At 38.3% G+C, this 23119-nt stretch overlaps 2 protein-coding genes across 2 annotated transcripts; both read right to left on the reverse strand.

Moving 5' to 3' along the window:
* Window positions 1-5005: 5005 nt before the first annotated feature.
* On the reverse strand, window positions 5006-7324 carry LOC116406496 (uromodulin-like). Its single transcript, XM_031893841.1, has 4 exons — window positions 7076-7324; window positions 6204-6366; window positions 6035-6113; window positions 5006-5112 (listed from the first exon to the last, which is right to left on the reverse strand). The coding sequence occupies exons 1-4, from the start codon at window positions 7273-7275 to the stop codon at window positions 5006-5008; spliced, it is 549 nt and encodes a 182-aa protein (XP_031749701.1). The 5' UTR covers window positions 7276-7324.
* Window positions 7325-12913: 5589 nt separating this feature from the next.
* Window positions 12914-22358, reverse strand: LOC116407812 (uromodulin-like). The gene is made up of 8 exons (XM_031893842.1): window positions 22316-22358; window positions 21482-21720; window positions 20881-21003; window positions 18682-18856; window positions 15728-15742; window positions 14162-14956; window positions 13186-13283; window positions 12914-13087 (listed from the first exon to the last, which is right to left on the reverse strand). Exons 1-8 carry the CDS (start codon window positions 22356-22358, stop codon window positions 12914-12916), a joined length of 1662 nt encoding a protein of 553 aa, XP_031749702.1.
* Window positions 22359-23119: the final 761 nt, after the last annotated feature.

Consider the following 23119-nt stretch of genomic DNA (forward strand, 5'->3'; position numbering starts at 1 on the left):
CTTAAATTCCATATGCCTCCTCCTCCCCTGTGGATAGCACAGCAAGCCCCCAGTACATAATTACACACCTTAGGGGCCATTTAATGGCTATTTCCAACTGCTAACAAACTCCCACAACAAACCCCTGCCAGGTTCACCTCCCACAAGCAGCATAGGGCAAGCAGAGTATGGCACACACAGGCAGCACTCTGCCTGTCCTATGCTGTCTGTGTGTGCCATACTCTGCCTGTCCTACCCTGCCTGTGTGTACCATACTCTGCCTTCCCTATGCTGCCTCTGTGTGCCATACTCTGCCTGCCCTACCCTGCCTGTGTGTGCGTACTCTGCCTGCCCTACCCTGACTGTGTGTGCCATACTCTGCCTGCCCTACCCTTCCTGTGTGTGCCATACTCTGCCTGCCCTACCCTGCCTGTGTGTGCCATACTCTGCCTGCCCTACCCTGCCTGTGTGTGCGTACTCTGCCTGCCCTACCCTGCCTGTGTGTGCGTACTCTGCCTGCCCTACCCTGACTGTGTGTGCCATACCCTCCCTGACCTATGCTGCCTGTGTGTGCCATACTCTACCTGCCCTATGCTGGCTGTATGTGCCATACTCTGCCTACAGTACCTATAAAGGAATGGCATCTGTTCCCTGCCCAGGTGGTTAATCAAGTCCCTGGAGAGCCCAAATGACACCATAGCCCCTTGTGCCTTCATGGTGAAAAGATATTGGGCTGCGACTGTTTATGGCAGCATGGCAAAAGCGGACTACACAAGCCACTAAAGACCCAGATTTGATCTGGCCACAGTGTGGGACTTTTGAACTGCTAATGCAACGTCAAGTTCCCTATGATAGTGAATGGGCAATGTTCACTTGTGGAGGAAGAGGCTAATGCTCGTAAACTTGTTCCAAGTTCACCACCTCCTTACTCTGGGACAGACTCGAAAGGGAAAGGAAAACATGTATGCAAATTTGACTTCTGAGAGTCAATTAAAGGGTGATAGTGATAGTGAAATAGACCTCCAAGATTCGATTGTCGCAGTAAATCCTAAAATGAATTCTAAGACCACTGATGTCCCAGTGTTGCAGCCAACACCCTTGGCACTCTTTGGAAAATATATATGCATTATTTGAAGATTTTATTGGGCTATATAGGTATGGATTTGATTAAATTAAATAAATAAACAATATGATATGTTTTTGAGGCTTGCCACTTGCCACTTACCCTTGAATTGTGATAATGTTTGGTATTTGATGTAATATGTGCGTTCTATATGTTATATATGATATATGCTGTTTCCTTATAGCATTTCCTACAATGATAACATGGTAGTTCAAATGCATGGTCGAATTGGTAAGATTCTAAATCTCACTGAATGTTGGGTATGTTCTGCTATACCTACTTTTTTTTTTTTTTTTAAAGTATTTTTATTGATTTTAACTGGAGAGGTTAGAGGAAAGTATGTAGGAAAGAGGGAATAGGGGAGGGGAGGTGGACGGTCTCATTCTTCATTCAGTGGTCGTTGCTGGAGATTCGAGCCATGGGGACCAGACACCTTCGAACTTGCTTATACAGCCTCTGGCTAAGTAGGTAAGTTTGTATAACTGTAATTGCGAGTTGACCAGGGCAATCCATTTACCTCATCTGTCTGAGGTGTGAAGAAGTGAACAATGGGGGTGATTACAGTCTGAGCCTGAGGTGTGAACACTGCAGGGGGTGAACAATGCAGGTATTAAAAGGTGTGAAAAACACAGGGAATTACATTTTTAAACAATACAGAGGGATTACAGCCTGAATCTGAGGTGAGAACCATGCAGGGGGCCAGTTAATCTCAGTATTGATACCATTGAATGCTTACTCAAAGGTAAGCCATCAAAGCAGCCAGACAGGTGGGGGGCCACACAGAGGGGGGGTCGCATGCGGCCCGCGGGCCGCCAGTTGGACAGCACTGATCTAGGTCATGGCATATCTATAGTAAAAAGTCAAATCAGCCGTTAATTTGACTCATAACTATAGATATACCGTTCAGTGTTGGCTAGTATACACACACAAACACAGACACTTTCTTTTACTGTCTTAATTGTTTTCTGCTCTAAAAATATTATTTTATTGCCTACTGTGGTTTGAGTACTGATCATGCTGAGTTATTTTATTGCATTTCGAGTGTTTTTTATTGCCTTCTACACTGTGTTGATTGCATATCATTGCCCATAAAAGGTTTATTGCACTTTAAGAGACTAGTGGAACTGGGATTTTTACCATGTAGCTGACTTGTGATTTTATTTCCTTAAATTATTTCATTGAAGTTCTACATTGCTGCTAATTACTTTTGCCACCCCGCCTAATCCATTTACTATAGTTTCCCAACCAATGAAAAAACATCAAAGGAGATAGCGGAGAATAGCAACTAGAACACAATGACCTGCTGCGGGCCAGGAATAAAGTCACTGGATGCATGGCATAGAGAGATGAAACAGATGCAAATCCTGCTGTGGTCAGTACTGACATGGCTACCATATTGTAAAGTGCAGGGCATACTCACCAAATTAGCAGCTCAGACCTGCATTATATAGTTGTAATTTAAATACCTTCATAATAATTCATAGAGATAAACTATAACTCTCCCCTTTCATCAGTGTGGCCATCAGGACATCTCACACAACACTCGCTGCAAACAAACCATAATATCCTTTTTGTACCACTTGTCAGGTGTATATAGATCTCAAAAGCATGTCCTTACATGCTCCATAGGATTGTTAGACCATTAAATAAAGGAGGACTGCTAACAAAACAATGTTTTGTTTTTTTTTAATCTCAGAAGCCTTGATTTGATTCTTGCTTCAGGAAATGGTTCAGGTTTGTACAGAATGTTGGTCAAAATTTGTGTAACATACATACAAACACTCCTTTGGTTTCATCTTAGGTTGGTCTGAGACTGAAAATATGACTTTTCCAAACCTCATCACTCCTACTGTGGCTCCCCAGCTTGCCATTGGGCTGATTTTTTTTTCAGGGGAACAGCAGCAACGAGAGACACTGATTGGAGTAATGGGGTGGCTAAGTCAGAAAAAGCTAGTAGGTTTGTAAATATGCTAAATGACAACTTGAGTTTTCTATCCAAGTTTTTTACTTGGATAGAAAACTGGCTGAAGAATAGATTACAGAGAGTGGTGGTAAATGGAACATTTTCTAATTGGGCCAGCGTTGTAAGTGGATATCGCAGGGGTCAGTCCTTGGGCCTTTGCTTTTTAACTTGTTTATTAATGACCTGGAGGTGGGCATAGACAGTACTGTTTCTATTTTTGCTGATGACACTAAATTGTGCAAAACTATAAGTTCCATGCAGGATGCTGCCGCTTTGCCGAGCGATTTGACAAAATTGGAAAACTGGGCAGCATAATGGAAAATGAGGTTTAATGTTGAAAAGTGTAAAGTTTTGCACTTTGGTAAAAAAAAATTAAATGGGAATTACACATGGTGTAGTGTGTTGGGGGTTTCCTTACTGGAGAAGGATCTGGGGATATTTGTAGATAACAAGTTGTTGTAGGCAATAACAAGTTATTCTATCAATGTCATTCTGTGGCTACTAAAGCAAATAAAGTGCTGTCTTGTATAAAAAGGGCATTGACTCAAGGGATGAGAACATAATTTTGCCCCTTTATAGGTCCCTGGTAAAGCTTCACCTCGAGTATGCAGTGCAGTTTTGGGCTCCAGTCCTTAAGAAGGATATTAATGAGCTGGAGAGAGTGCAGAGACTGCAACTAAACTGGTAAAGGGGATGGAAGATTTAGACTGTCAAAGTTGGGGTGTTTATTCTGGAAAAAAGGCGCTTGCGAGGGGACATGATTACTCTGTACAAGTACATTAGAGGGGATTATAGGCAGATAGGGGGTGTTCTTTTTTCCCATAAAAACAATCAACGCACCAGAAGTCACCCCTTTAGATTAGAGGAACAGAGCTTCCATTTGAAGCAGCGTAGGTGGTTTTTCACAGTGAGGGCAGTGAGGTTGTGGAATGCCCTTCCTAGTGATGGGGTAATGGCAGATTCTGTTAATACCTTTAAGAGGGGCCTGGATGAGTTTTCGGGTGATTTGTGAGAGCAAATTTTTAATGCAACATTACAGCTAAACATCATTAATTTTGGGCATGGTTCCCAATTTAGTTGTCCTTAAACAAACAATAAATGATGAATACATAGTATACTGTAGGTAATTATATACACAGAGCCTTAATTTGCATGACAGTAAGATGCCCTGTAATGCAATATGTACAATCTCAAAAAAGGTGGATATCATATTAAACACCAATCACCATTGTATTCATTAATAGAATATAATTATATGTTCGATGGTTGATAACTATTACTGCAGTGCATTGGCCTGCAGACTCCAGACATCCAGAGTAGAAGATTACGGCTTTCCGGATATGAAAACTATTGACAAGACTGTTATCATGGTTCCAATAACTGTCCAAGATGCATGTGTACCTGGAGGTGAAGAAAAATGTAAGGATGAAATACAGCATCAACATCAACTGGGACTCTGGCCCTATGGGAAGATTTATTTTCAGTGTCAGTTTAATAATCTGCAGCAAACATCACAACATCATGCCTAATAATAGGCTGGAAAATACTGCACCACTGGGGTGTATGCCCCCTTTACTTAGTGATAGGCTGTGATCAATAAGCTTAATAGGCAATTAACATTTTTTACTAGACTAGGCATTCTCATCAATGTTCACTTATTGTGCCATTGGCATTAATAAGCCTAGATTCTCTTGTATGGAAATGCTGCAAGTAATACTGAAAGACATTTTATAGCATCTTTCAAACTACAGTACATGTAGTTTCTATTTTTGGGGCAGTTCATGAATGTATTACCTAAGGCTGAATTATATAAAAAAAGACCAGTTGTAGTTTACGCAAGAGAAAAAAGATGGCTGAACTCAACCGAAAACATTTTTACGTGCACAGGAGGGTATTAAATTGTTTGTGAGGTCAAGGTATATATTTCATTTTTGGTGATACTATTCCTTGTTACTAGAAAAGTCATTTGCTTGGACACACACATTAACAGTAATTTTAAAAAGTGCTGTTTTACCATAAGCTGCAGATGCAGGGGAAGGAGCTGGATCTGAAAAGCAATAGAAAGTTCATTATATTTAATAGGCCAGAACTTTAGGCAGCAGGGTGCAAAGTGCAACAAACAGGTGTGACGCCCCTTGTGTTGTGTCCTACATACTGAGTTATAGTGTGGACAGGCATTGGGGTGTTGGATGTGACCCCCAAGAACCGAAACATTTTCACAGGGACTTAGTGACTCAATATGGTGTTATAATTCAGCTCTACCACTGAATACTTGGGGGCACATTTACTAATCCACAAATCCGAATCCCGAATGGGAAAAATTCGGATTGGAAACGAAAATGTCGCCGTCTTTTCGGCGCCGGCGCAATTTTTTCGTATTTTGCGCAACTTTTTCGTCGCCGTCACGACTGTATCATATTTTCCCCGACTATTTCGTCGCTGTCGCGAATTTTTTCGTATTGAACGATCGTAAACACTGAGAAAAACCTTCCTGGCTTTGATATCGATCAGTGCACTTGCGTACGAAAGAATTTTCGTTGCACAACGAACGTTCTTTCGTTCAATCCAAAATTTCGCTAGGGTGACGAAAAGTCGGGGAAAATACGAAAAAGTCAGGACGGCGACGAAAAGTCGCAAAAATAACGATCACTACGAAAAAACATATTCGGACGCATTCGGTATGTTTGTGGATTAGTAAATGTGCCCCTTGGCCTGAGAGGGAGTAACTGGTTTTGGCTGCTCAAAGCAGTGGAATTACTTCTGTGGCAAAAGTCCAGATAACTTGTCCATCATCTGTATGGCTGGGTCCCAGAACTGACTTTTTTTAATCAAGCAAAATGTAGGCAAATCAGTTGAACTTATTAAACTTGTGACCCAGTTGTACTTTTAGGGGCAGATCATAAAATATCAATATTTTGTATGCTATTAGAGTTTTGCTTTATAGTGTTAAATTGCACATTTCTACCTACCCAGCCTGTTGAATGGTCCGATTTTCAGATTGGTGGTAGTCTGTGTGGTTACATCCAAGGCACGGGAACCAGAGCATGTCTATAATACATAAATATACATTGTAGTGAATAGTCAAGAGGACATTTTTTGCATGTTTGTCTGATCCAGTGCAAAATGTATTGTACTCACAGGTGCGCAGGCGGAGGTCCTACTGTCACACGCATAGATCTGACAGTGCAGATAGACCTGGTTATAATTCCCAACAAATGTGAACATTTGAAAAGAGAACCGGGCTTGGCTAGATACGCCATTTTCTGCTACATTGACAGTACCGTCACTCTTGCTAGGGCACCTGTTAAAAACAGCACAATGAGGGATGGTAAATGGCTCCTTCAGTCCCATATATAGGCTCTTGTAGTGGATTTCCCCTCCCAAAGCCAATCTTAAGAGTTTGTGACACCTGATTGCGGAACTGGGCATTGTCTAACTATTTACATCCTAATACACTATTTAATTACCCAATTCAGCCATTGAGGTCTAGCAATTGGTCAAGGTATACCTTCACTTCAAGCTGCAGGTATCTGCTTTCCGAAATAGGGTATCCCCTATAGTTCTTATACCCTATAGTCATTTTAATTAAAATTCTATGATCTAGAATATCTAGGACCCTAATATAAATAGCAGCCTGTATTGATTTTTTTTTTCAAAATGTCTATATTGCTCTATTGATGTACCACCTACTTCAATAAGAGGCCAATGCTGGAAACCTAGATTTGCTTTCATTGTAAGCTTAAGGGGTCATGCAAAACAATATACATTTAACTGTAGTTTTTTGTGCTTCAAGTGTGTATAACAAAAAATAAAGGCTGTTCTGGTGCACCCCTTTATATGGTTCCATATTGCAAAGGCCGGCACTGAAAGAATATTAACATCTTGTGTATATTATTTTGGAATGGGGCTCACACATTCCATCCTTTATTTTACTAGCAAACAGTTTAATGTAACAATCCATATTTTAAACATATGCATCTCACAATTTTTTTTGTACCCTAATACAGTACCTGTTTTGGATGATATAATACTTTATGGGATCATCGGGATTGCTTGATGGAGTCGCATAACAGTTTTTCAGTACCATGGCATACAGAGATGGATCCGGCCCTTCAAGGAACACTCCAATATAAATCACTGTTTTTGTGTATAGATCAATTTGTGCTCCTTGGTATGGATATTTATAGTCGCTGCTGTTATAAACCGCCATGCGAGCAGTAAAATTTCCAGTGTCATTAGTTTCAATAGAGGTATTGCTACAAATTGCAAGACAATGGTAAAATTATTGTAAATATATCATCACAGTCATCAACAAATTCCTACTGTTAAACAAAACTGTGAAAAAGAAAAACTTACAAAAAAACCCCCACTCTAAATATGTATCTTATATCAAGCAAGAACATTCAGTAATGTAAAAATATTGTGCAGATTTGTAGGAGAAACTGCCCACAAGTTGGGTGAACCATAAACCAAAATCAGAAATAGCAGCTAACGATGTCTATGAGATTAATCTTAGATTGTATTTCCTTCTGTATATCCATTGCTCTGCATCTGTACAGGTATGGGACCTGTTATCCAGAATGCTCGGGACCTGGGGTTTTTCAGATAAGGGATCTTTCCGTAATTTGGATCTCCATAACTTAAGTATGCTAACAATCATATAAATATTGAATAAACCCAATAGGCTTGTTTTGTCTCCAATAATGATTAACTATATATTAGTTAGGATCAAATACAAGGTACTGTTTTATAATTACAGAGAAAAAGGAAATAATTTTAAAAAATTAGAATTATTTGCTTGTAATGGAGTCTATGGGAGATGGCCTTTCTGTAATTTGGAGTTTTCTAGATAACGGGTTTCCGGATAAGGGATGCCATGCCTGTATATTATTTGGTCACATCTACTCTTCCACACTTGACTTTTTTTGAAGTGGGAAACCCAAAGCAAGTTGATTGGGGGTGGGTGAGTACTTTATCCTGCCTACACCATCATTTTTATCTTGGATTGGCAGCAAGGCTGGGTGTATCAGGCATTATTATGGGCTCAGGAAAGATATAAAACACTGAGATATATGGAGACTGTTTCCATAAGTTTTCAGCTCTAAACGAGTTGACTCGCTGGGCATGAATAACCAGTGTATTTTATGAATCATGAAAACATTCCTGATTGTCAGAAATATTTTCCAGCTGACCCCTATCACCTCTAATTCAAATTACATGTTAGAAGGGATTTAGCACAGAGAATAAATTGTAAACAAATTGTCTAATTCCAGGCAGTGTCATGCTGTGGCTACTAAAGCAAATAAAGTGCTGTCTTGTATAAAAAAGGGCATTGACTCAAGGGATGAGAACATAATTTTGCCCCTTTATAGGTCCCTGGTAAGGCCTCACCTTGAGTATGCGGTGCAGTTTTGGGCTCCAGTCCTTAAGAAGGATATTAATGAGCTGGAGAGAGTGCAGAGACGTGCAACTAAACTGGTAAAGGGGATGGAAGATTTAAACTATGAGGTTAGACTGTCGAGGTTGGGGTTGTTTTCTCTGGAAAAGAGGCGCTTGCGAGGGGACATGATTACTCTGTACAAGTACATTAGAGGGGATTATAGGCAGATGGGGGATGTTCTTTTTTCCCATAAAAACAATCAGCGCACCAGAGGCCACCCCTATAGATTAGAGGAATGGAGCTTCCATTTGAAGCAGCGTAGGTGGTTTTTCACGGTGAGGGCAGTGAGGTTGGGGAATGCCCTTCCTAGAGATGTGGTAATGGCAGATTCTGTTAATGCCTTTAAGAGGGGCCTGGATGAGTTCTTGAACAATCAGAATATCCAAGGCTATTGTGATACTAATATCTACAGTTAGTACTAGTGGTTGTATTTATAGTTTATGTATGTGAGTGTATAGATTGGTAGGTGTGGGTTAGGTGTGCTGGGTTTACTTGGATTGGTTGAACTTGATGGACACTGGTCTTTTTTCAACCCTATGTAACTATGTAAAATCATTGCTAATCTTGTATTCAGCTTGGTCACTATAGAAGTGAGAATAATGACAGACCAAGGGGTCCTTGTAGGTCAGGAATCACCAACCTTTTTTACTCATGAATCATACTCAGATGTAAAAAGTGTTGGTGAGGTTGGGAGCAAAAAAAAGTTCTTTGGGGATGCCAAATAAGGGCTGTGATTGGCTATTTGGTAGCCCCATGTGGACTGCTGGTTTGCAGGAGGCTCTGCTTTGGAAAAAAAATGTGACTCTGTGCTTTCAAAACAGAAGTTTAAAAACAACAAGTTTAAAACAACCTAGGTGTTGTGCCTCTGGGGTGAATCACCGGAGGTGCCTGACTCAATATGAATAGGTGGCACAAGCCTTATTAAGGCACAATAGTACTTACTTTTTAACACTTTTTACTTAACACTTTTTACCTAAGCACTTTTTGCTTTGTATTTTCTCTTTCACTTGGGATTTTTGGGTGCAGTTTAGCTCATAAGGGCTCTATGATAAAGGGGCTCAACCTAGCCTTTGGGCGCAGGTGAGTATGAAGACTCTGGATTCCCTTAGAGCCTTTTGGGTTTTCAAGAGATTTTGAGAGCCCATCCCTTTTTAGGGATGGCTCACTAACACTGTGCACTCTATTTTTTGCACTGTGCACTTTTTGGGGTAACTGAAAGCACAACCTCAACCTTTCTATAAAAAAACAAATGGGCACCTACTGAGAGCAACATCAAATAGGGTGGTGAGCAACATTTTTCTCACGACACAACACTGGTTGGGGATCACTGTTGTAGTTAATAACTGGGCTGTAGTAATCAATGTCAGTTAGCAGCTTCAAGTGCAAACAAGGTTTTGACCTGTATTAAAAAGGGGTATAGATTCACGGGAGGAGGGAGTCATTTCCCCCCTTTACAGAGAACTGGTAAAGCTGTATCTAGAATATGCCGTGCAGTTTTGGTCTCCAGTGCTCAAACAGGTTTTTCTTGAATTAGAGAGGGTCCATAGAAAGGCAGCTAAGCTGATAAAGGGTAGGGAAGTCTCAGCTATGAAGAAAGACTGGCCAAGTTGGGGTTGTTTATGCTGGAGAAGAGGCACTTAAAGAAATATATGATAATTATATGTAAACAGGATCATATAATAATCTTTCTAATGCTTTATTCAACAATAAGTCCTTCCAGCAGACACAAAGGCAGCCATTTAGAATTAAAAAAGGGGTTGGATATTTTTTTTAGCCAATGAAGAAATACAAGGTTACTGAATTTTTTCCCTTCTGAGGCTAATTAGAGAGGCTTCAGGGCTTCAGAAAGGTTTTTTTTGCCTCTGGAGCAACTAGCAGTTGGACAGGTTTCATATAGACATACAAGGTTGAACTCGATGGACAAGTATCTTTTTTCACCCTAGGTTATTGTGTTACTAAATAATACATTTACCTGATAATAGGATTCAAGGCAGAGTTAAGACTTATTCTCATATCAAGAGGGTAAATACAAGTTGAAGTCGTTGTCAGCCTATCCCTAATAATCAGTCCATTAAGTAGAAAGGTAAAATCAAAACTCTTTCTATAAAAGGCATGGGTTCCATTTGTCTGTGGGAAATCAGAAAACAAACATTTGTAGATTTAACAGAATATAATCATAATACAGCTCTTTAAACAGACAGCTAAAACAGTACTATAACAGGCTATGGCACACAAGGTGACTTAAAATCACAACTTAATGACAACAAAAGAAAGTATTGTGCCCTGGCATTGGCAGCTGAAGGACCATTTTCAGATAATAATTGTGGGTCTGAATTGAATCACTACTCAGTTATTTAATTTTTCTGCTGCTTTGTTTACTGCTCATTTCAGGAAAAAACCCTTATGCCCTTACCCAGCAGCTTTATGGTTTGGGAGGTCTGTATGAAATATATGAGTGAATAAAGAAGGTAAACTAGTCTTTTAAGGGGAGATACACCTTCCCTAAAACTCTCCCATGGATACCCTATAGTTGACAGATAAAGCAGTGCTTAGGTGTTTAGTGCTAGAAAAATATTGTTTAGTGAGCGAAGTGAGCCCTATGAATATTTGAGGGTGTTTATATAATGCTAAATACATATTTTGGGGTTTTCTGCATGGTGAACTAGTAAATCCTGGTAGGAGCAGAGTGTCCCATGTTTCCCATAGAAATTGAGCAAATTCATTCTTTTGAACTGCTTAAGTGCATGACATGCAAAGTGTCGAACAAGTTGTTAGTGATGCTACAATAATGGTTCATTTTTAAACTGATGCTTCTGTTTATTGCTCGGGTAGAGTGTGACCCAATCTTGGATAATTGATTCTCAATGGAGGAATGTATCGAATCAGTTGGACCATGAGAGCTTGGAAAAACATTTTACTGCATTCTATTGGTTTAAAAACCCATTCCTGATGTGTTGTCACGGTATGTTTATGCCAATATTCCCATATGAAGATTTTAATAAATGTACTAAAATATAAACTTTAAACTGGAAATGTAAAGGCATTAGTATGAAATACAGTATGTGTTTTTTTTCTGTACAGCAAAGCATTTTCACATTTATACATATTCTGTGCATCCCCTTTTTGTGAAGTGCAAACTGCTCCTTCTAGTTCAAGGCTACAAGCCTCCTAATTCTTTAACCCTTGATAACAGGACTGAGTGTGCTAGAGGTTATAATCTAGGGAAAAAAACAAAGTAGGCCAGCCTAGACATCTAAATGGCATCTTATGAGGTTTGAGCAAGGGAACATTAATAGAACTTTCTTTCTACAGTTGGTAAATTGAATACCCATGAAGCATTATACTATATTATTAAATAATATACTTTTTGGTCATTGCCCTATGGGACCAAACTGAAAATGTTATCCTTATAAACGGTGCTTAGTGATGTCATCAGTTATAATCAGAGCTTAGTGATATAACTTCTGTCACATTTTTCACTAAAACGTGTATATTATAATAAACAAAGTACCCCTGTTGTAAAATATGAGGATATTAGAAGTCACCTCCGAGTTCCATGACCTGTAGAAAAGCTTTTATATGGTCATGGAACTCCTCAGTTACTTATAATATCCCTATATTTTACAATGGGGGGCGCTTTATTCACTATATAATATACAGTTTGGTCATTTCCCTATGGGACCAAACTGTAAATGATATCCTTATAAACAGTGCTTAGTGATGTCATCAGTTAAAGTCTGAGCTTAGTGATGTAATCTCTGTCTCACTAAAACTTATATTATAATAAATAAAGTACCCCCTGTTGTAAAATATGAAGATATTAGAAGTCACTTTCGGCCTTCGGCCTTGTGCTTTTATATGGTCATGGAACTCCTCGGTTATTTACAATATCCCTATATTTTACAATAGGGTGTACTTTATTCATTATATTATGGATAATAATAATTATATAAATTATAATAATTATTGTTATTATACTATATAGGCAAACAGTGTGAGTATCACTTACAGACAACGTCATCCCACAGTTTCCTGCTTGCAGAGAGGATAGAACTGAATAGGTGTTGGTAGTGTTATCATTTAGGACATTGAAGCAGTAGCTGTCTGCAAGTATTATATCCTTGACGTCGATTTTCAGAGCCCTCAGCTGGCATTGGCGGAAGGTAGTTTTCATGCTCTGTACTCCGCAACTCACAGTTGGTGTTAAGTCTGTTAAAGCTTTAAACAGCAGCAATAAATTGTAAGTACACATGATTTCTTTATGCAATTCAACTAAGTATTAAACCACTTTACATAACAGTTGTATTAAGTTACCATTGAGCCATTATTGTTTATGCCCCATGTAGTGAATTGATAAAGTGTTTGTGTCAATTGCACTTCTCTATACTTTGACTTTGAGTAGAAGTCATTAAAGAGATTCCTTTGCAGTTGTACCCACAGGTACTCCACTTGCACCAGCTAGCTCCACACTAATGTAGTTGCTGCCGACCACATCAATACCCCCAAAACTAGCCCCACTTTTACCAAACTTGCATATTGACAAATCTATTCCAACTTGTAGCTCACAGTCATTTGGACACTGCTATGTGGGAAAGAAAAAAAGGGCAATTTGCCCTATTTTACAACTTTTAAAAGCAAAGCCTTTTATCTTTAGAATGTGTGTGTATATATTGCACATACCGGATATAGTCCTATTTCCCTTGCAGTAACACCCATACGATCCAGACACAAATCTGCATTCCTCATCATCAGTGCACGAGCAAGCTTCATTAAGGGAACTGGGATCTAATGATATTAAGAAACAAGATTAAATGAGAATCTGATTATTTTTGCTTTGTAAAAGTTCTTATAGGCCACTTAGATGACAATACCTTTGGAATTGTCACTTTGGAAGTCCAATATTTTCCACTATTTACAATACTTTTACAAGTACCGTTTAAGGGCGTTTCTTGCTACTTGTAGCTCCTGCTGTGGGACACCTTGTATGGACATAACTTATAGATGTCCTACTTCACTATAAATGCTTATGACATATTAGCATCATTTGTCTAATCTTCGTTATGGGGTTCCAGAACTAAGTACCAGGTACTAGGTACAGTGATGAGCGAATTTTTTCAGCAGGCATGGATTCACTGTGAAATTCCACATTTAGGCGATCCTGTAAAAAAAATCTGCCCTTTCATCCTTCAGCAGTTTAGTGAATTCTTTAAGCATAACTGAACAGATTAACTCATCAGTAACCAGAACAGTTTTTTAGGGGCAACCAATCAGCAGTTAGCTTTAGAATATCGATGCAAATACCCAATAGGTACTGGTGCAATTTAGCACCCATATTATTTCAAGTTGAGGATGTCTAATAAAAGCTGGAAAGAGGAAACAATTGGCTGGAAAACATTTGCACATAGGCATGTTGAAGGGCATTTCTGGAATGAAAAATCACTTTTTCAGTAAGAAATATTATTATATATACTGCACACTGGTGCAATCTATAAAATGTACAATGTTTTTTTCACTGATAGATGGGTAACTAAATTCTTTTATGGCTTTGCAAAATTTATAGTAAATTCATATAAATTCAGAATAAAATTCTTTATACATTTTATTTTTTTTTTTATTGCATTCTTCTAGATGTTTTAAGTAAGTGTAGACAATGTACCTGTGCAATATGTTAAGTAGCAGCCTGGTGTTCTATTCAGCTTATAGACATGGTATCCACCAGGACAAGCCTTAATCTGTATAGTTGATGACCACCGGCAACAATCTCCAGTCCAATGGGCACAGGCTGTGCGCGTGACAATACCATCAGTTGGAGCGGGATGTGATCCATTTAACCACATAGGTGCATGGGTGCTACACCTCAGTTCTGGAACACAGGATTCTGGCATGCGTATTCCTCCACTTCCAACGAAACGATACCAGCCCATTTTGTCATAGTCACATAGGATGTTTACATATTGTGCATTGGCGGTGCTTCTCCAGGGTTCATTAAGTACTGTGTGGTTGACACATGGATCAGAGCAAGAGTATGAACTGCTAGTCATCGAGCACTCCATACTGCTTCCACACACACCTCTGGCACATTGATCAATTCCACAATAAAATCCATTGCCAGTGACTCCAGGTGGACACTGACATGTGTAGGTTCCTACATAATTAACACAAACTGCTAATGGATGGCATTTATTCAGGTCTGGGCTGGAACACTCATTAATGTCAACACATGTGCGTCCTGCTCCTTTTGTGTAACCAACAGGACACAAGCAGTCATAGGAGCCAATAGTATTTACACAATATCCATAAGAACAGCTGTTTAACCAGGAATAGGCACATTCATCAACATCTGAGCATGAGAAGCCATCTCCAATGAATCCATCCTTACAGGTACATTGTAAGCGGCCAAGATACACTTCACATGTAGCGTTAGGGTGACAGTCTGAGCAGTTCCCCGTCACTTAAAAAAAACAAGCAAAATAAGTTGAAATCTCCAGCAGATAGGGATTGATTAAAAAAATGTAATTTTTTTCAGAAGTCTTTAAATGCCTTAGCAGTAATAACAGCCCATATCAATCGTACTTACAATTTTGCAAGAGAAGAAACCCTAGCACTAGCATAGATTATGTGCAGCAAGTATGGCCGTACAAGTGCCATCCAGGCCACAGGTGCCCTCAGCAAGCCCATACAAATAATATTAAATTCATAAAATTATGTTAAACCAGGGGTTCAGTGTGTGTGCATCTGGACCTTAGACGATTTCTGCACATGGTCCCTCTGTGTTTAACCAGGCCACCATTTTTCCTTTTTTATATTTCTAATGGATGTATTTTAAAAGGTTAATAAATAATGGTCGTGCCTTTGATTCTCATTGAATGTCTATAAGTTTTTATAGAATGTCATACTCACCTTACATAATTTCAACATAGGGCATGGTTTTGCATCTTATGGGGCATAGGCTGAACAAATCTGGGAGTGTGTTTAGCCAAATGTTATTGATATTAATATTTCATAAATGTCAATGCAGGGCTTACTAAGATACTCATATCCTGTAAAGTAACATACAGTAAAACTATCCAGCATTAAGCTCAATTCAGATATGCTTGGGGTATAGTAGCACTTTAATTCAATGAAGCCTTCCCTTTTTACACACTTAAGAAATTACCATAAACTTAAAAAAACACCATTCTTTGTTCATCCATTTAGATATTGTTAATGAAAGCCAACTTACATGACGTGTTGAAAACTGCAAGAGAAAAAAAATGTGTAATTAAAAACTAAACATATTTCAAATAAAATTAAACAATAAAAACAGCCTTATGTCTATCTGTTCTTCATGTGTCTATTTTATATTATGTGATCTGCAATATCTTCCCAGCCATTTGGTATACATAACACTAATTTGCACAGTAAATACTTGCAAGATATAGAGACTTTTTGCAAAGGCCTACCTCTTTTTATCTTTCTTCATATGCGGACCCTACATCATGGTAGGGTAGTCAGTAAGGACAGTGTTCCTAAGTAAATGTGGCCCAGGCATGAGCAGTAATGAAGAACACCAGCTCTGTTCCAACAGGAGATTCATACCCACTGCCACCTCTGCTTCCCCCAGAGGCTAAGTAAATGCTGTCTTTGATTACTATTACAACTGAAAACTTTTGATTTCTGCTTAATTAAAAGTAATTGAGAAAATTCTTTTGCAAAGTCCCAGTACTGGCAGGATTCTGCAAGAGGTGAACATCCACTCAAAGAGGTTGTATCAACATTTTATGAAACCAAACTTTGTTTTTTTATAAAACATTCATTTTGATGAAATGTTTCAGTACAAATGTTTCATTTTATCACAACTTCAGCTCAACCTTGACTGTTTTTCATCTCACTCACCCTACTTATAAAGACCTTCAACATGTCCTTTTGAAAAATAGAGAAGTCATTGATATTGTAATATATGTCAATTACTGAAGTACAGTACGTGCATTAGTATTTCTACGTTGGAGAATATTTTGACATTTGCACCTCAAGAATTATTTCAGCACTGTTTTAAATTATGCAAAAACATCCCACTTTCACACTTTAACAACTGGGGATTATAATACTTTATTATCATGAATGTTTTATTCTGTACCTGTGAATGCCTCCACCCGAATAGCATGAGAACCAATCGAATTGACAACTATGGTCCATTCTCCTATGGCAGGATTTTTAATCTGCAATATTGAGCCCCAGATTTCAAATACAATTGTATTCATATTTGGGTCTTTAGCTGAAAGAGTAGAAAATATATATATGTTTTATTTTTCTTTTGCAAGAGACACAGTTGGATATTTAGAAAGAATAAGTAATTAGCAGTTCATTTTAGGTAATGGTTGATAGGTCAGCACTCCTGACTTATCTGGCAGCGTACTGGCTCAAAATGATGGCATCCTCAATCAATGCGTAATAAAATATTATTTATATATCAGAAGAGCAGGCTTGATAATCCCAGGGGCCATGAAGAGGAGTATGGTGTGATGGGTCTGCATGTAGTCTGTTTATTGGCAAAGGCCAGATAAAACAAAACAACCAGATTTTTCCTACCAATTGGACGACTAGATTAGACATTTCAACAAATGAGCAAATCTGTCCTATTATGACCAGCTTTAGTGCAGAATATTGAATGCCAAAGTTTTTCTTTGTCCCTGTGCTTTGGTCCCACCCAAGTTTATTTAGCACCTTTAAAGGCAATCTAAACTCTTGCTTAACCATATTTTGTTTATATGTCACTGGCATACTTTAACATATTAAAGTTAAAAGGGTTAAAGCATGCTGGGTGCTGTTGTCCAGCAACATCAGGTTTGCATTCTTAAAGCAACAGTGTTTTTTCCAAACTTTGATTAAATGCAAAATAGTTTTCCAATGTATAGATCTGACTCCATATTCTTTGTACCTTCATTTGAAAATGGTAAACAGCATTCTCGTTGGTGAAGTTTCACCATCTATAATTATGCATCTGTAATTACTTTTTTTTAAACAAATCCTGCAGAGAACTAGGGTGTGCAAGGGGCAGATTTATGCAGGGGTTTAAGGTATAAGAAAAATTGGATAGATACAAAAATTGATAATTTGATATCTCAGATAAGACCAATTTTGTTTGTAAATTTGCACAATACACAGAGAGTTCCCCTTTTATATATTTATCATTTCATAATTGTATTACAGAGTCCATATAATGCCTGTCAGTCTAGTCCTTGTTCAGTGGTTCAATGCAGAAATATTAGGTCAAGAGAAGCTGAAACAGAAGCCCTTTATGCCCACATTTGGGCAAAAATGTAGTATGTGTGGAAATGCCCTTCAGTCATTTATAAATTTAGTAGGCATACTGCAAGCAGTGATCCTTATATAGATAAAAATTATATAGGGATATGGGCAACTCTCTGCCCAAAAGCCAGTTGATACAAGAAAGACCTACAATTATAACTTGGACTTTGAATCTATTAACCTATTTTTTATGATTTTTTTTTCATTTAGTTAGTATCAGTTAGACTAGTCAAAATGGGGAAATAAACTGTGTTTATAGTTCTAAATATATGACACAAACAATAAACTTCACTCCATATTAGTGATGGAAAGAAAGCACAGCAGTTCAACCAAGCAGAGGACAACCTGGGCCTCATTGCTATATGTTTATAAATGGTGGAAAATTAAAGTCGCCTGCAACACTTTTTTTTGACTGAGCAGGAATTTTTTCGTGGCAATTTTTGCACCTGTTTCGTGGAAGAATCCACCAATGGTGAAATGCAGAAATTCACCGCAAATCCATGACTGGTGAAAAATGTCGCTTATCACTATTTATGAATTGAACTGCAATTTGGAACCCTATGGAGATTTAAAAAAGTACATCAAACACTGTTGAATACAATATGTTTCAGTTTCTATGTTCATACATCAAATCAGGATACTTTTCACTCTAAGATCATTATTTGTACCGTTCCGTCTAGTTTATAATATAGCAATCTACAATATATCAATCAAAATCCTCCAGTAAATGTAAGGGACAACTATCAATATAACCACTGGCATTAAGACAATAGTCCAATATCTAAAGAACCTTGGCATAGTGATGAAATGATTAATTGCTGGGCATATGCATTTACTCCAAAAGACTTAGAGATACAGTATGAGCTAAATTAAATATAATGCACTTACAGTCAGGTCCGACAATTCTTATTGAGATAATTGGGCCATCAGTGATCACCAGTAAGGAAGTGTAGTTAGCTGATACCGAAAAGTTATCGGAATGACTGGCATTGTAGTATTTGTAGAAAAGTTTTTCTCTACTGTTAGCGGGTCTTGATAGCGTGAAGTCCAGATAATTAAATACCTTGGGGGTAATGTTAAAAATCAGGTTACAAAGACAGATAATAAACACTAAAACAGCTCAACTTAGATATAATAGGGTAATTATTAAGCTACATGAGGGCTGCAATCAGGATCCATACACATACTGTATCTGCATTGCTCAATTCAAATCCTTATCTTTAATGCTTACCGTTACATAACTTGTATTTACATATTATATTATAGACACTGTCTGCCTATTTTAAGCAACATTAAAATAAAAACTGTTTTCTCATTGACATCTCAGACATCATTACTTGCCCCTTGCCTGCCACATCAACCTTGATGCCCATTCCAGCCATCTGCTATTTCCTCAATGTTCCTGCGCTTGAGGTCTGACCAAATCCGCTGGAGCAGGCGGAGGTCCATATCCAGGTCGAAGCCCCTGCGCAACCCCTCTATTATGTTGCGCAGGATAGCCCTCTTCCTCTCATGGACCCCTATGGGCCCCAGCAGCAGCCTGTCATATTGTGAGCGCAGGAAACACTGAATAATATAGCGCCTCTCCCCCGGTAGCAGCTCAGAAACCCCAGACATAATGCTCCTCTCTGTCTGACTGCAGGCTCAATGACACAAAATGGCTGCAAGCCGCACATGTCACAAGATTACAGAGTCGCTACAAAATGTCCGCAAGTCACGAGATTACAAAGTCACGACAAATGAGTCGCCAAAATATACCTAGTAATGTAGTTATGGCGACTAAATATTTACCGCTATAGTACTGCATATTATGGCAACTAAATATTTACCGCTATAGTATTGCATATTATGGCGACTAAATATTTACCGCTATAGTACTGCATATTATGGTGACTAAATATTTACCGCTATAGTACTGCATATTATGGCGACTAAATATTTACCGCTACAGTACTGCATATTATGGCGACTAAATATTTACCACTATAGTACTGCATATTATGGCGACTAAATATTTACCGCTATAGTAGCGAAATTACATACATGCCAAGACTTTAGTAAAAATTCGTAAAAGAACACATACTTGAATAAATAACACTGCTAAGTCCATATTTTATTGCCAAAAACTCATTAACTGTACTTTTCTATAATTATCGCCTGCCTGAAGTAGGTGTTAATTTTCGCATAGACCAATGCGATATTTAGCGCGCCTAAGTGTTTGTGAATCATGCGTATTCATTTCTGTGCGAAAATTAACGCACGCGTTAAAACTAACGCATGCGGTAGCGCGAAATTTAATGCACGCGATACACGACTTAACACACGCGGTAATACTGTTGTGAATCGCGCGCTAATTGTCGTAACTTATTTAACGAAGAAAAACGTGCAATAAAATTTATCGCACTTTAGTGAATCAACCCCAATGGCACTCTGCAGCTCCAACCTGGCCCAAGGAAAGTCACGATACTGAAGCTTGAATGAATTACGAAACTTTTGTACTCGTTGCGGCAAATACGATTTTGTTGCACAAATTGTTGTAAAAAATCGTGCAAATTAACGAAAATATTGTAGAAAATACGCAAAAGTTCTAAACTTTAGAATAAATATACATTTTTTGTAATTGGACCTGTCGTACTTTAATGAATGTGCCCCTAAATGTCACTGTACTGCACTGCTCAACCACACTTTACTCAGATGATGTAGGACTACAAATCCCAGCATACTTAACATACTTTAACATATTATCAAGGTTAAGCCATGCTAAGAGCTGTTGTCCAGCAACATGAGGGTTTTATTTGTAAAGAAATATTACTCACTTAAACTTTCCCCAGCTCTTCAGAGCCCGTGGCTGCATTAAAATGCAAAATAATCCTCCAATAAGACTCCAACCTGATCTATGAAATAATGGCTCCATAACTGCAAACAATGAATTCACATTTAATTCTGTATCTAAAGTAGGCCATAGGAGCTGAGAAATAGAATTGCAGTGCGTGTGTATACTGTATGAAGCCTCTGTTCTACAGTTGGCTACCTTATTCTGAAGGGAAGTGTTTGTACATACAGAGCTCCCACAGGGGCTATACTCACCTTGCCCAGATCTGAGAGGCCAACTTGAAAGACATGTCCAGAACTCATAGAAGCAATATCCCTGTAAATAAGGAAGTCTGGGTCATTTGAACTGGAGCAAAGCCCTGTAATCAAAAAGACAACCTGGGGGAAAAAAATAAAGAATACATTAGAAAGTAAATCGTCACAGTTCATCTTTATTCTTAGTTCTGAACAATATAAAATCTTTTCAACATAGTTTTAATTTAAATATGGATATCATATTAACTGACACTACAAACTGCTAGTCCAACAGGAATCAGAGAAAACAATGAAATGTACCTTAATTTCAATCCAGATTTGTGTTTTCTTTTTTTTTTTTTTTACTATGCTGTGTTATGGCCCATTATACTTTCAACAAACCCCAGCTCCTTTCCAGCTGTGTATATAAATATGGGTGACTTTCAAAAAATTAGGAGGGCTGACAGTTCTGGAACTGCCCAGCTCTGAATAAAAGAGAAATATTGGCAATAGGGAAATCTCTGGATAAAAATATCCCTTCAATGGATCACTTGTAGAAAAATAAATATTTCTATAAAAAAAAACAACATGCACAATATAATAACAAAACCTTGTACTGTACCTGTGACTGTTTGGTATTTATAAGTGAACGTATGCTGTTCAGAAGGGGAATATCATTGTAATCTTTAGCAGATGCATCTGTGAGCACTAGAATGAAAGATCTGGGTGGGGAATACTCTAAAGCCACTTTGAGTCCATTCATTGCCAATTCTGGGCAGTCGCCTCCACCATAGGCATTGAGACTATTGAAAAATGATTTAAACTCATCCTTTGAATATGTCACCCTTATTTGTCCAAATGCTGCAAAACAGAAAGTAAAGCAAGTTATTTCGTGGAAATAGGGAAACATTGCTTTATGGGTAAAAAAATGTCAATTTCCATATGAAATTGAACATATGATCTGCTACTCAGCAGTCTAGGGGGCTGATTTACTAATCCACAAACGGTCCGAAGTCGTCCGAATGCGTTTTTTTCGTAATGATCCGTATTTTGCGATTTTTTCGTAAATTGTCGCAACTTTTTCGTAGCCGTTTGGATTCATTCAAGCTTCAGTATCGTGACTTTTCTTGGGCCAGGTTGGAACTGCAGAGTGCCATTGAGTCCTATGGGAGGCTTCCAAAATCATGCTAAGTCTGAAAGTTTTGCCCGCAGTTTACGAGCGCTCAATACGAAAAAGTCGCGACAAGATACGAGCAATGTCGTAATGGTTATGAAAAAGTCGCGACAACTTACGAAAAAGTCGTAACGGCGACGAAAAAAATCGCAAAAATCGGCGACGAAAAAATCGCTTATTTCTAATTCTTCCCAAATATCCCCCAAAATCCTGTGTGCTTGGCATCCCATTTGTCCTCCTGTATACACTTCTGGGACCAGGGATAGAAATTCTAAATTCTACAGTCCTGTTGGCCCCTCTGGTCCTGACACTCATGATCATACATTGGAACAAAGCAGTAACCAGGTCCTGTAGTTCATTGATTTATCTAGTGTAGCTACCACTTGTTAGGAATTACCACTTGTTAGAAATTGGCTAAATGAGTGTTGGGTTGGCAGAGGGGGCAAATTAATTAATACAGTAAAAGTGAAAAGTGATGTTAAGTCATTGTATATTAGAATTCCCTCAGATGTTTGCCCCTGCTATATAAATACATTACCTTGAAACCCATACAGTTCTTTACACTACACTGAAATTTGTTATGTTATGGTAAAAATATTAAGCAGGTTAAGTAACCGGTTATTGGACAAGCATAGAATTCCCCTTTCTATAATGATATGCAGAATAACTGGAAATATAAATAGTCTGAAATAAAGAAAGATCTTACTTGGGTCATTGAACTCAACCATTGTATACTGCCGCACTCCATACTTGAATTTTGCTGTTATGCTGTCAAGAAGCCAATTATTCACCAATTTTAACTGCTGGAGGTCATCAAACATTGACCCTGTAGTGTCCACTAAATAGGTCAGGGATGATGATGATGTTGTGTTGATGATGTATTGTGCTGTGGCAAATAATGATGTGTTTGATGGTGAGACTGAAAGACAATAATAGAGACTTATCTTGTTAGTAATTAATAGAAAGACACAAATTAAAAAGACAAAGCTCTAGTGCAGTGCCTAAGGAGGCCATGCATTTTGTAAAGTTTAAGGTGAATATTCTTCTAGAAACAAATATGCTCTGTTGGGTGTAAAAAAATAACAC

The sequence above is a fragment of the Xenopus tropicalis genome, chromosome 9 (assembly GCF_000004195.4).
Source record: "Xenopus tropicalis strain Nigerian chromosome 9, UCB_Xtro_10.0, whole genome shotgun sequence".
NCBI lineage: Eukaryota > Metazoa > Chordata > Amphibia > Anura > Pipidae > Xenopus > Xenopus tropicalis.